The sequence below is a fragment of the Taurulus bubalis genome, assembly GCF_910589615.1.
Source record: "Taurulus bubalis genome assembly, chromosome: 14".
Classification (NCBI taxonomy): domain Eukaryota; kingdom Metazoa; phylum Chordata; class Actinopteri; order Perciformes; family Cottidae; genus Taurulus; species Taurulus bubalis.
In genome coordinates, this window is record NC_136602.1 from 6,445,776 (window position 1) to 6,460,599 (window position 14,824).

Here is a 14,824-nt window from a genome sequence, read left to right on the forward strand (position 1 = left end):
TGTTTTGCAAAGACTCTTTTAATTCTTGTCTAACAGCACCTTTTTCTGTTTCCTTTTCTAGCATTTCCTTGTATTTATGAATTACCTTTCGAAGGATTTCGATTTGTTGCTCTTTATCCTTGCTGCGCAGAGCAGCATCGTTTCCCTCCATTTTCGTTAGCTCCGTTAGCTCCGTCTAACTTAGCTTCGTTATGCCGTGTTCACACCAAAACACTTGCGAAATATTCGCGCGTCCAGATTACATGTTAAGTCAATGCACAGTCGCGTTAGGTTGCGAAAAAGCAAATTTTTCGCCGGGCGTCGCGATAGAAGCGAAACGGCGTCGCAACGCCGCTTTTTCGCTGGCGTTCAAATATTTCAACTCCAGCGAATAATTCGCATGACGCGGAGTTGCGAAAGCCAATCAGCGTTGAGAAGCTCCGCCCGGCATCACCGCCGTTACTGAATGACACTGCTGGCCCGCTGAAGGAGCGCTGGAAGCGGCTTCATTATTCAGACACTCGTCCTGGAAGAGTCGGAGCTGTGTGCGACTACGGATACTATTATGAACCCAGACACGGGGGTGGTTGATGTCCCGACGTGTGTGGGACTTCCTCAACAAGTATAAAGCAGAACTAGAGGTTATTTCAATGCTGAATGGCGGAAATAGTAAATGCTTTCAAGACACATAGATAAGCCCCGCCCCCTTTCCCCCGCGATGGTTGCTATGGTTGCGAAAAAACGGATTAACCACATAGAGCGAATTGTTCACCTGCGGCGCGATATAGGCGAAGTGGCGTTGTGAAAATTCGCAACTGTTTTGGTGTGAACACGGCATTAGTCTTCCTCCGTCTTCTTGCTACTTTTACCACGTCACCGTCTTCAATTCACCGCTGCCCTTGTCCATTTCCTCCGTAAAAGTGTCTCTTTCCACAGTAGAAGTTGTCCTTTTAATCCGTGTTTCTTTCTGTAGAAATTGTCCTTTTAATCCGTGTGTTTCTTCTTCGATGCAGCAGGTGAGCGGCCCCGTATATGAATTGGCGTGAAACTTACTGCTGGTGAAATTACTCCTTTATTGTTTTTCCTCTGGGTCAAAATACATCCATTGAACGTGTACTATCACCACCGTAAGAGCATTAGCCTCATACGGGTCCATTAAACTATTACACTTTGTTAGGTGACGACAAAACTCCGTGGCCGTACCGTTAAGTTAAAGTTCAAAACATAAAACAAATCTGCGCTTCCTTTTACCTTTTCAAAATAAAGGTCACATTTATCTATTTAAGAGAAAGTAGCATAAAGCCTCTATAAACTCTTCATACAATATAATCTAGGCTGGCGTCAAGAGCCAATAAGACAAATGCAAAGCAGGCAATCAACACAAAACAATAAACCTTCCATGGGGTTATTTACACATATATAGAAATCAGTAGAGTTGTGGGGATCTTCACCACTGCAGGTGGGCTCACCTTTTATTGCAGCCCAGTATTGTGACAGTGATACTGGACAAGAATTGTATATTTTTGTTGTTTTGCTCAGCACGTAAACTAGGAAACTAAAGTTAATAAGGATCTTCTTCATGGTGGACAGACACATGAAATGCATCTGTGTGGCAATGCAGAGCTGGTGACATGGTGTCCCAGAGTGCTGTAGTGAAGAGACTGATGTGTGATTCTGTTTCCTTCTGTAACATAACGTCATCCCCGAAAACAAAGTGAAAAGTTGACAATTTTGTGTCCCTGTACATGAAACGGATAGATTGCATTTTGTGACTAATTCTGAAATGGCTGTGGACTGTGTTGTTTATGTTGTCAGTGAGAGAAGACAGCTCAGAGAGCTCTCTTAGTACAAGTCATGTCGCTGCTTTATTTCAAACATTGAAACACATTTCTGTGCATAATTTAAAGTTAACTAATTACATTTGAATACTGTTTACCTCAGTGGGATTGCAACACATTTTAATATTTGTATTGGTTTTGTTCCTGTTCCTGTTCCCTCTTGTCAGTTTGGCCGGAGGGTGATCCAATTAAAATGATTGGATCATTCATAGTTTATGTACAGTACCTCTACCATGTAATCACCAGCTGTAATTGCAGTAGTGTTATATTTTTTAATTTGTTGGCTAAAGCTCTCTTGGCTCACTTAAAGTAATCCCAAAGTGTTATTTTTCATATAAATTTGCAGTCCGATGGATATGCTTTCTCTGTACAAACCTCAACAGATTTTGAAACGTGTGTGTGTGTGTGTGTGTGTGTGTGTGTGTGTGTGTGTGTGTGTGTGTGTGTGTGTGTGTGTGTGTGTGTGTGTGTGTGTGTGTGTGTGTGTATAAATGTTTTTTCACTTTTCAGCTACGTGGATTGGAGGAGGCTTCATTATTGGAACGTCAGAAATGGTGTACAACCCGTCTATGGGCCTTGTCAGAGCTTCCAGCTTTATTGTAGGAGACACACTAAGTTTGATTATTGGTAAGTCTAAAGTATAGTTTGTTTTATTTGTGTTGCCAGACAAAACTAACTATGTTGAAGTTGTACAACTGTGTTATGTTGCAGACTCCAACCCCTCACTATACATTAGCGCCTACATGTACCTTTTTGACACGTGCATTTCTGTTGAAAATGGAAACGAATGGAACCACAGATAATTTCCTTATCAGGAAACTTTGCCAAATTGCCACTGAATGTCATTTATTTTATTTTAGTAAACACGTATTTTAGTAAACACGTATTGCAGAACTATAACCCTTATGTCTCAGCCATATTGTACTCCTACTCTCAATTTGGAAAAAGGTTGTGATTTCTATGGTGCATTAAATTGACATTGCTTTTCTCTGAAGGCTCTGGGTTGCCTGGGCTATCAGGAGTTCCATCAGAGGACGTTGTCTGCTTGTTCCTCAGCCACAGCTAAAATCAACTGTTTTGTTGCTGCTGCAATTATTCTTATTTTTGCAATTCCTCCTGTCCTGATTGGCGCAGTGGCCGCATCACAGGTAATTTATTCCCAATCAAAACTCTTTTATTCTTACTCTTAAAGCTTGAAACTTCCCTTTGAACCACTTAATGTGTCTCAACATGTGTACTGTGTGTATCTGTCCATCCCTTAGACTGGAATCTGACGTCTTATGGTTCTCCATCTCCATTTGAACGTGGGGAGGCAACTCTTGTAATGCCCATTGTCTTGCACCACCTCACTCCAACCTATGTCTCCATTGTCGGCATTGGATGTATCGCCGCCGCCGTCACACATCTTGAAAATAACAACACCTACATCAAAATGTTGTTTGTTGATTTCAGCGTAGCATTCAACACAATCTCCACCATGACTCATTTGGTAAAATTAGCACTCTGGCTTGAGTACCACAACCTGCAACTGGTTATTAACATTCCTCTCCAACAAACCCCAGGCAGTTCGGATTGGCAGCCATACCTCCTCCACCTTAGTGTTGAACATCGGAGCCCCGCAGGGCTCTGTGCTCCTCCCCCTCATCTTCACGCTGTAGACCCACAACTGCAACCCCATGAAAAGAACTGTTGAGAAGTTATCAGATGACACAACCGTCATCGGCCTCATTACACATAACGGCTGAGACGCAATAAAGAGAGGAAATCAACAATTTTGCGGAGTGGAGCTCAGAGATTCTTCTCCTGATCAATGTCGGTGAACGGATATTAATAATCAATACTCAGCCGCGCCACAAGCTGTCCGTCCTGCGGTAACTTTGTATTCCTTCCATTGACTCCAGCTGTCTACGGCTGGAGACAAAACAAGCGTATTGCTTGAGTTCTGTCAATAAGATAACTGGGAAACTTGTTACTCTGTAATTCTTAAAGAGAGCATGCTTGAATGGCAAAAGGTTAAACACGTTTGTGAAATGGCTTTGGGCTGTTGAGGGTCAGGAATAGCATAATATTGTTATGTTGTGTTTTGCCCTAGACTCAATGAGTTTAAGTTTAGGGGAAAGGTTGGAAGATCCAACACACTGTCACTCTCACTTTACTTGAAATGAGAGAAGAACTTAGATGTATTATTAGAGTATGTATTATTTATAATTCATCCAGTGCAATTTGAAATCTGAGAATAAATAATGTTTAAGTATTATTCAAAAGAACTTTTGTTATTTCATTTAATAAGTAAGTTGTTGATCACACACATACATTAATACAACTGTTTGGGTACTTCAATATATATATATATATATAAGTCATAGGACAAGTTAGACATTATTGTGATGTTCCGGACCACAGCATGAGGAAATTCTCTTAAACTGGATGTCGCTGAATTTTCATTGATTGTCCCTGATGAAGAATAATGCTTTGATAAAGTGCTTTTCTAAATACTCTTTACATAGGAATCATCCACCATGCAAGGTGCCACATCAGGACTATCTAATATTCATACACCGTAGGCGCAGCTACGGGAGCAATTTAGGGTTAAGTGTCTTGCTCAAGGACACATCAACATGGGCTAGCGTAGCCGGGGATCAAACCGCCGATCCTCTGATTGAAGGACGACCCTGCTCACCACTGAGCCACAGTCACCCGTGGAAGAAGATCATTTTCATAATAGTTATTGATATTGGAGAAGCAGATTGATGCTTGCTCCAAAATGTTGAGAGAAGCCTCTCCTTCCTCTCCGTGGTCGAGAGAATAAGTGTCCATCGGCACACAACGTTAAGGTCTACTGTCATCTTTTGTGTAACACAACGGAGGAAATGCAATGTCGAATTATGGTGTATTCCCGCTCAAAATTACTGTATTGTGATTCACAGCAACAGTTATTACTGTATTATGAGTCACAGCAACATTTATTTACAGTAAGATTCACCCGGGAATGAATTTTGACCATGATGCATTGCAGATCTACAGTAAAATGCTGTATAGGAGTTCTACAGTAAGAATATGGCCAGTATACAGTAATATTACTGTGAAAACTACAGGAACTTGTTACAGTGTATATATATATATATATATATATATATATATATATATATATATATATATATATATATATATATATATATATATATATATATATTTTAAGTGGTCGTGCCGCCCCCCAAGTGTCATGAAAAAGGTTCGCCGTGCCCAAAGCCGCGCCTGCGGCTGAGACGTAATAAAGAGAGGAAATCAACGATCTTGCAGAGTGGAGCTCAGAGATTCTTCTCCAGGGCCCTGTTTCTCGTACCTGGCTTACTGAGTTAGCGGGCTAATTGTCAGGATAAGATGACGTAGGTCTGTCTTTCTCGGTTTCTCGAAGCAAGCTTAGATTAATCACCATAGAAACACATCCAAAAATGTAAACCTGCTCCCGGGCAGGCTTACGGAAATTCACTGGATAAGGTGACCACTCCCACCGGACAAAAAAGGCAGCTCCCTTCCTCATTGATGAAGGAGCGATATTAGTTATATTAGTTTTATAGGGAGAGAGTTCTTTCAGATAGCCAGGATCCATCCTTTACATTATCATGACTTCCTGTAGGCGGCGATATAGATTTTGCCGGCAAGAAATAATTTATTTACGAGAGCTTCTCGAGCCGCGGACATTGATCACCACAGGCGCAGCTGATCGCCGTCTCAGACACAGACTGTCAGCCGCTGCAAGCCGCTGTTCTTAAGTTTATTTATCTCTTAAGAAACTTATGGATGTGTTGAAAGCACTCATAATTATATGTCAGCGTTATTAGTACACCATGCATATCATTATTGTAGAACATGATTAAGGTGATGGTGATAAGAATACAGAGAATCACACACAATTTATTTTCACTGCTTCAATTGATTGAATTTCTGATTATGAATAATACATACATACTGATCCGCCCATACACATATTCAAACTCCTAGTTATATGGTAATTTACACATACATGTATATACACAAATATAGTACATGATTCATACACGCATACAGTACATATATCTGATTGATTTGGGTGATGAAACACTTAAAATTAAAAATCAGTGCGGATCAGCCGTGAAGAAACCCAGATAGCCTGATGTGAATCATGTCGCTAATTTAAGATGGAGATTAGGACATTTGCTTGACTTTGTTTAGCCAGGTACGAGAAACAGGGCCCTGATCAATGTCGGTGAACGGATATTAATAATCAATACTCAGCCCCGCCAAGCTGTCCGTCCTGCGGTAACTTTGTATTCTTTCCATTGACTCCAGCTGTCTACGACTGGAGACAAAACAAGCGTATTGCTTGAGTTCTGTCAATAAGATAACTGGGAAACGTTTTACTCGTTTCTTGAAGAGAGCATGCTTATATGCAAAAGACAGTTTAAACAATATGTGAAACGGATGATTAAAGAGCAGGAACAGCATAATATTGTGAGATCACTTTGAAATGAATCATTAAGAAAAGCGTGCTCAGCTAAAATGTTTCTCTTAAGATTAATATGTGGTGGAATCTTGTTTTGTGTTTTGCCCTAGACTCAATATATTCAAGTTTAGGGCAAAGGTTGGAAGATCCGACGTACTGTCACGCTCATACCGGCCACGCGCACCGGGTCTGGCCCGCATGCAGACAGTGCGAGTCAAAGCGCGTACTCGCTCCCAAAACCAGGTGGAATCGCACCTCACGTCTTTCTTTCCCCATTTCAAATACTGTATTGTTGCAGCCGCTGACAAGCATTTTGGAAGTTTGTTTTCGTCTCACACCCAGGACACGAACACGGTAAGTACTAAAAACCAGCTTTCAAAATGTATTCAGTTACCTGTAAAATAACGTAGTAATTTAGCTTCGTGTGCGGTTTTTAATTCTTAATTGTGCAATTATAGCACGAGCCAAGTCCATGATTTTATGAGTGAATTCCATAGAACGATTGTTCCAGATTTGAATAGTCCAGTTAATTTTTTCTAACAGGGTTCCCAAATTAATATGCACAAATTGAAGAAGACCTCAGCGGTATCTAAAGTAGGATCAGAAGGAAGATTGTTTAATCTAAAAGTGATTTCAGTAGGAATGAGTGAAGAAGTAATACAAATATATTTATATTAAACCTTGAAGATGATTCAACTAATCAAATTAGATACATGTCTCAGGTGTTTAAAAATGAAGCAAACACACAAATGCCAAACAAATGGCAACTTGAAACTGTCTCGAGAAAACAAAAAAGGTGTTTCAATCCTTCATAGACCCCTATTTGAAAATGCCCAACTTTACAGCAGTTATAACACCCATTTATGGCCTTGTACATAACATGTTGGTCTCTATAACTAATATCGTCGTTCATGACAACTGTAAGGAATTTGTATATAACTCACCCATTTAATCTATATTTAGGCTTAAAGTTGTGCATTAAGGGTGTGGACGCTCTATAGGTGTCACTTTAAGATTCACATGTGATTTATTGGCATCAACAATTTAGCAAGTGAATGATCACCAAGCCATGAGCATTTTGGACATAATCCAGGAAAATTCACAAAGTTAATAAAGTTGAAACTTGAAAAGATTTGGCAGATTTTTGTAGGATTTGTCATAGCACTTGATACGCTGTTACTTCCTATAATAACAAGATACAAGGGTGAAAGTGTTAAACATCTTCTCAGCCAACTGTCAACATTCCTGCCTTTATGGGGTTGACATGTTGCCAAAATAATTGAAGAGATATTTCATAATAAAATCTGACTTTGTTCGCAACAAAACTACAATCTCATTTTAAAATCCATACTTTGACAGCAGACATTTGTTTTCTACTGTTGTGACTTTGAGGGAAATTTAGTTATTTCGTTCATCTTTAATTGCTCCCGTCAAATAATGATAATGTCTTCACCAGTATTCAGGTGCAGCATGGCTGTCAACATTCCCGGAGTGATTGCAATGCTGCTCTTCTACCTGCTGGTTCTTGGAGTCGGCATCTGGGCTTCTATCAAGTCCAGGAAGGAGGAGACCAAAAGTGGGGCTGACAAAATTGAGATGGCGCTGCTGGGAAACCGAAGCATAAAAAAGGTGGTGGGGGTCTTCACAATGACAGGTGAGGCATTACACCGTGGACGCTGCTGCTGCCAAAGTGATTGAACAGGTAGAGCAGGGGACACTTTAACAGGATTTACTTGCAAGCAACCTGCAGGCGGTGTTGCCAATTCCTTTCACTAGAAAGTAGCTAAATCCTGCTTAGCCACGTTCCTGAGCTAATATAGATATGCATATTGTCATAATATACATATGTAAGATTTAAAAGATGAAAGCCAGCTAAACTTGGCCGACTCTCTTTATCGTTAGCTATTATTCTCATCAATGTGCATCTAAAGTTACCTCTTTTGTTTTTAATGAAGGTGTTCAACTGTGGAACTAAAGTGCCATTAATGGAGATATAAACTCTCTTTCTTGCAGTTTGAGTTAAATCATTTAGAATAAAATCAAAATAAGAGTTCCCCAGACAAACAATAGAGATTAGTAATTGAAAGGCAAACGTTTAGCCAGCAGCTTATTCACGACTAATTTGCAACCACAAACACGTTTTGCAATTTGCAATTTACAGATGTTGCAAATCTCAGAATTTTGGGATTCAATTTCTGCATATTCTTTTCTCTCTACTTTTCTCCTGTGCACTAATTTCTGTGTTTGTCTGTGCCTGTCCATCCTGTAGCCACGTGGGTTGGAGGCTGCTTGATTATGGGCTTAACTGAGATGATATACACACCCTCCATGGGACTAATGTCAGCGGTAGTCTTCTTAACAGCTTTATCTTCTTCGTTTATTTTGGGTAAGTATTTAAGAATTACAATCGAGAGAAGTTTGATCGTGTTTATATATTTCATAAAACGAAAACTAACGAGGCTCACACAGAAAACGTTTTTCAGGCTTTCTTGTTCCTCTGCATTTTTGGGCCCACATATTCCTTCTCTGGATGAATTAGTTGACCTCCTCTTCTCTGGCATCAGACCTCTTTTATGATCCTATATGGAGGTGGTTGTTGCATTTATTAGGATACAGACATCTCTTTTGTAATGCCTGTATGTCATCATCATGGGATCCAGTGGGCTTGCTTTTTATTACGAGAGCTGGACACTGCACTGCCACAGAACTATGTAGAACCAGCATTGCATCAGGAGACTTTTAAAGGAAAGCTTTCATGTGTAAGAACCAGGGTTAAGTGACCAACAGGGATAGCTGAGCTAGCATCACTTCCTATGTTAGGAAGGTTAGCCTAGATAGCAACGCTGAAAGCAACCTCGGGTCACCTCCTGCTGTCTGTCACACTGCGCCTTGCAGTAGAGTCCCACATGGCTTCCCTTGACTTGAGACCATGTTCGATGAGCTTTGCTTGAACCTGCCTCTTATTGAAAGCAGGCATAAATGCAAGGCTCATAATCAGATGTTTGTGTCATGTTTAAATATATTGGATGTTCATATAAGGCATCCAGACAAAACACTGCAAGCGAATACTAGGTAGCTGATGTATGTATTTGCTGTTTTGAATGTGTGCATCGTGCATTTACTGAATCTATCCATCTGTTTGATTGTCCAGGTGGCCTTGTGTTCATCAAGCCAATGAGAGATAACAAATATGTGACCATGTTGGACCCTTTCCAGATCAAGTATGGAAAAGCATTCACAGCTGTTCAGTCACTGGGGGCACTTCTAAGTGATGTTTTGTGGTTGGCTGGAACACTAATCAGCTTAGGTACAGTATATAAGCACTTTACTGACAACTTCTTTAAAGTCTCTATTTTACCAACCAGAGCTGCAGTCAAGACCAGCTGAATTAAGTCCACGATGAAGCACAATTAAGTCCAAGAAAAGAATGAGTCTAAAACCAGGGTTGCAAGAGACCAGTAGTCATGAAAACCCTGAGCTACATTTAAAGGGATAGTCCAAATGTTTTGAAGTGGGGTTGTATGAGATACTTGTACACACTCAGTGTGTTTCCTACTGTATATGGCGGTTGGTGTAGGTGGAGCTGTGGGCAGGGGCACAAAAAACCTATTTTTGTCAGACAGCTCAGTCCTGAGAGGGAAACGTATATGCAATCTTTAAAGCCGCAAGACGCCGTGGACAAAAACAGTATAGATAAGTTTCACCCGAGCAAACCCTTAAACTTTTTTTAGGCGTGTCTTCCTTTATGTGGCTAAAATACGTTAAGCTGCTGCTGGTACTCCTGTCTGCTTCCCCAAACCGCCGTGTACTGTTGGTGATAAACTGAATATAGATAAGTACCTCATACAACACTTCAACATACCCAAACTATTCATTTCAGCATACCTCCTAACATTGTGTAAGCACAATCAAATTCAACTTAGTACAACAATGGTGGCTGCAGCTTGTTGGGGAGAGAGGGTCATCCTGTCACCACAAGGTTTGTGGTTTGATCCCTGGCTCCAACATGTCAAATGTCATGTTTGTTTATGAGGAGTTTTAAGTTGCATGTGTGCGTTTCAGGTGCCACCATGAATGTGATTTTGGATTTGCCTTATTCTGTGAGCATCTGGATCTCCGCTGCTGTGGTGATTGTCTACACACTGCTGGGCGGTTTCTACTCCGTGGCATACACAGACGTCATACAGGTCCTCCTCATTTTCATCACCATGGTGAGGATGCTATACATTTATGTGTGTGACTAATCATTCACTACTGCAGAAAAATGTTGTAAAGGAAACAAACTCTTTATTATGAAATCCGATACAGCAGTTGTGCAGTTAATAAATGGTCCTACAGTTTGTGGTGATCTACTGGGTTGATTCGCATCGTTTTTTAATGATGCAGACAACATATTCCAATAAAACAACACCTACTGTAGACTAACTCTGTCCTCAGAAATTATGTATTAATACATTATGAGCTTCCCAAAGATATTTTCTTGGGTTGTTATACTGAATCACATTGGAATGCAGGTGTGCTTATACCGATATTAAACACCTTTGTGTTTAATATGTTGCTAGTGAAATGTATTTTCACTAGCTTACCATGTCTTATTTGTCATCCAAATGACAGGTACTGAAAGCTCCTTAAAAAGTGTTTTGACTCCACTTGCTGTCATGTGTTCTTTGTCTTTGCAGTGTATCTGCGTACCGTTTGTCCTGATGAACCCCTCCTCTGTGGATGTTACTCAGACGGCCCTGAACCAAACGTTTCAGGCGCCCTGGATTGGTAAACTGGAGAGAAAGTTTGCTTGGACCTCTATCGATTCCTTCTTATTTCTGGTGAGCTCAAGAAGGTGAACAAACTCAGGACTCCAGTGTGAAAAGATCAGCCTCCATATGTTGTTATACATATAAATGGCAATATTTATTGATTTGTATAATGTTGGCATACAATTTTCATAAGTTTGTCATGAGAATTTACAGGAATATGATTCAAATTGTCACTTTCAAGTTGCAATCAATATGCTGACAGAATATTAAGCAACGGAAGGTTTATTGTAAATGTCGGCCAAATAAACATGCGTGAAAGTTCAAGGCTGGATTGGTCCATTGTTAGTGCAGCTTCGGTCCAATTTTTCTACCAATTACATTAGGAGATATTATTTAATGTTTTCTTTCTTCTGTTTATTCAACCTGCAGCCCAACTAGATCACCTTCTAACCATACTCATGCGCGCACATTAAGAAATCCACATTTGTTACCTATTACAATAATGTTCTGTGCGTTACCAGACGCTGGTCACCATGTGAAGGACCCTAGAAGATTGCCAGTGCTGATACATGATGAACATGTTCAATTGTTATCTAATGGATTAAAATCCCTAAATGTGACAAGTGATTGACTATCAACTTCAACAGATTTAATAGGAGTAAAAATGATTATGACTATTTTACTTCCAAGGGACTGGGAGGCCTGGGATGCCAAGCTTTCCACCAGAGGACCTTGTCTGCTACTTCCACATCGGCAGCTAGGACCACATGCTTTGTTGCGGCTTTCACTATCTTGCTATTTGGAATCCCTCCTATACTGATCGGGGCAGTAGCTGTATCCACAGGTAATGACAGCTTCTAAAGACATGTTTATTGAAAACATGCACAAATCATAACTAAAGTAAAAGTGCATGCATTGTGTGTGCGTTAGTGACTGCATGTAACCAAATCCCCCAGAAGTTGAATGCTGTGATTCTCAACGTTTGGGTAAGAATCCCAGGCAGTCAATTGATGTGCAGATTGGATCAGACGAGATGTTTGAGACAAAATATTAATACTCGCTCATATGAGATTTTGATATGGACATGTCAATGCAGCTAAATACATCTAATTGATGAGACATTTGAGTTCCCAAAGATAGCTGAAACAAGTAACTGTGTGCTAAGACAGAAGATGAAGTCATTTAAATCAGGAGAAAAAATAATTGTTTAGTACAACAGATGATGTGCGAGTTGTGGGAGATGACAAGTCTGGATTGACAGCCCCAAATAATGACAGCATGGAGATTAGGAGTGAGCATGTATGGAATGTGTGGAAGAATGTATGAGCAATAAACCACAGGCCTGAGCATGCAAAGGTAAAGTCTTGCTGACTGAACTTAGTCCAGTCACTCTCAGGGGTTCGGCAGGGGTCAAGACACACACAGTATAGCCCGGTTCACACCAGCGCTGACATCTTTGCTCAAGTAGTTGCAGATCTGATTTCAAACCCAGCAAAATTCAGCCTCCAACTCGACGAGACCACCGGCGTCTCCAATCTAAGCCAGCTTGTTGTATTTGTGCGCTATATGAAAGACGACGAGATAAAGGACGTTTTTTTTATTTTTAGTCAATGTGAAGAAACTCGTGGATGACTTCAGAGACAACGATCTTTCGTGGAATGTGGTTTCCTGCCCTGCCCGGCTGGCTGGTAGACATGAAAAATAAGAAAAGGAACAGACTTTTTTGCGAAAATGATATGAGAGTGGCACTTGCCAAGGTGAAGCCGTGCATTTCTGAACTTGTATCTGAAAGGCACAACAGCAAAAGTCACATTGATTTGCAGTAAATATTCATTGAGTTATGTTTTTGTGTGAAATTCATGTTTTGTTGGTTTTGTTCTTTGAACACAGTGATTTTGTGTGCAACTGATGCATGGTTCATTTTGTGCACGAACAAAATACATACCTATGTTTTGAAGAAATCACATTTATTTTTTCCAATTACGAAGGGTTCGGTGAATGCACTGATGAAGCTTGCAGGGTTCAGTACCTCCAATAAGGACCACTGATTTAGAGGCTGAACTGAACTCGTACACAAACATGTATAAACTATTAAATTCCTGTGAACATATTAATGAGCTTTCATTCTCTCTTTGTTTATCACATTTGTCTAAATGCCAGACTGGAACCTCACTTCTTATGGTTCTCCGTCTCCGTTGGAACGCGGGGAGGGAGCTATGATCCTACCTATCGCCCTGAACCACCTCACCCCGGCCTTCGTCTCTATCATTGGAACCGGAGCCATGTCTGCTGCTGTTATGTCCTCAGCCGACTCTGCTTTGATCTCCATAGCCTCCATTTTCACTTGTAACATCTACAAGACTGTCCTGAGGCCTCAGGTGAGACCAACTCGATTGTTTCTTAAATTGCTACATCATAAAATAAAAGGGGAGACAACACTTCCTTACTCCTTTTCAAAGATTTGCGAGTGAAATAAAAGTAATGATTAGATTAAATTAGATATTCCTTTATTAGTCTCGCAGTGGGGAAATTTGCAGGATTATAGCAGCAAACAGGGTAAGGTGCACACAAGAGACAGTCAAAAATCTAAACAAGTAATATAAATAATAAACAGTAGATAACAGTAAAAAAAATCTACAATACTGGATTATGTATATAATGATATGTGTATAATTATTACAAGTGTATTAATATTGCACAGGTTGAAGTGTTTGAAGTGTTATTTGTGGTCTACTGCGAGCTCAGTTGGTTGTGCAGCCTGACAGCAGCAGGAAGGAAGGACTTATGGTTCCTCTCCTTCAAATACCGGGGATGAATCAGCCGGTGGCTGAAGGAGCTGTGGGGATAAAAAAAGAGCAGAAGATAAAGTAGAAGAGTAGGATGAGAAAAGATTGAGAGAATGTGAAACCTTGACTCCGTTACTTCACTGAAACCAACTTTTCCTTCCCATTTCCTTTTTATATAGGCGTCACAGAGAGAAATCCAGTGGGTGATCCGTGGGACTGTGGTTGTGGCAGGCCTGATCGGTGCAGCACTCACCAACATTAAAAACAGCATCATTTTATTGGTGTTCCTTGGTGCCGAAGTGTCCTACATCTTGATCTTCTCTCAGCTCGTCTGCGTCCTCTTCTTCAACATGTCCAACTTCTACGGGGCCGCGATGGGCTGGCTGACCGGGTTGGTGTTAAGACTGCTCAGCGGAGAGCAGTCGATAGGGTTAGCGCCAGTCATACACTTCCCGGGATGCACTCTCGAGGATGGCATTTATGTTCAGTACTCTCCGGTGAGGACCATCGCCATGCTGTCTGCCATCGCTGCCAACTTGTTGTTCTCCTACCTGGCTTCCGTGCTTTTCAACAAAGGGTTGCTTCCGGAGAAGTGGGACGTGTTCAAAGTGAAAGCCCAGGACTCCTCTGACGACAAGAGAGACAATGAGAAGGAGACACTTGATGAAACAGAATCTCACCGAGATACATTGGAGCCAATGATTACTACCACATTTTAACTATTTTCTGTGCTGTACTTCAATGTAATACTATGTATTGCTATCAACATGCAATCTGGTTTCTTTTGGAGTTTTTCAGTATTTAAACTATGTATTTGGGTTTTTCATAAAGGTTTATCCTGTGAGGATGAGGAGGATTGGAACAAAGGACTGGGCCCTGTTTCTCGTACCTGACTAAACAAAGTCAAGCAAATGTCCTAATCTCCATCTTAAATTAGCGAGATGATTGAGATCAGGCTATCTGGGTTTCTTCAAGGCTGATCCG

General features: G+C 40.7%; 1 protein-coding gene across 1 annotated transcript; it reads left to right on the forward strand.

Moving 5' to 3' along the window:
- Nucleotides 1–7,770: 7,770 nt before the first annotated feature.
- On the forward strand, nt 7,771–14,559 carry LOC306746534 (high-affinity choline transporter 1-like; the record flags this gene model as incomplete). Its single annotated transcript, XM_079229457.1, has 8 exons — nt 7,771–7,954; nt 8,570–8,686; nt 9,452–9,607; nt 10,363–10,511; nt 10,980–11,123; nt 11,745–11,898; nt 13,215–13,432; nt 14,020–14,559. The coding sequence occupies 8 exons, from the start codon at nt 7,771–7,773 to the stop codon at nt 14,557–14,559; spliced, it is 1,662 nt and encodes a 553-aa protein (XP_079085583.1).
- Between the last annotated feature and the right edge of the window lie 265 nt (nt 14,560–14,824).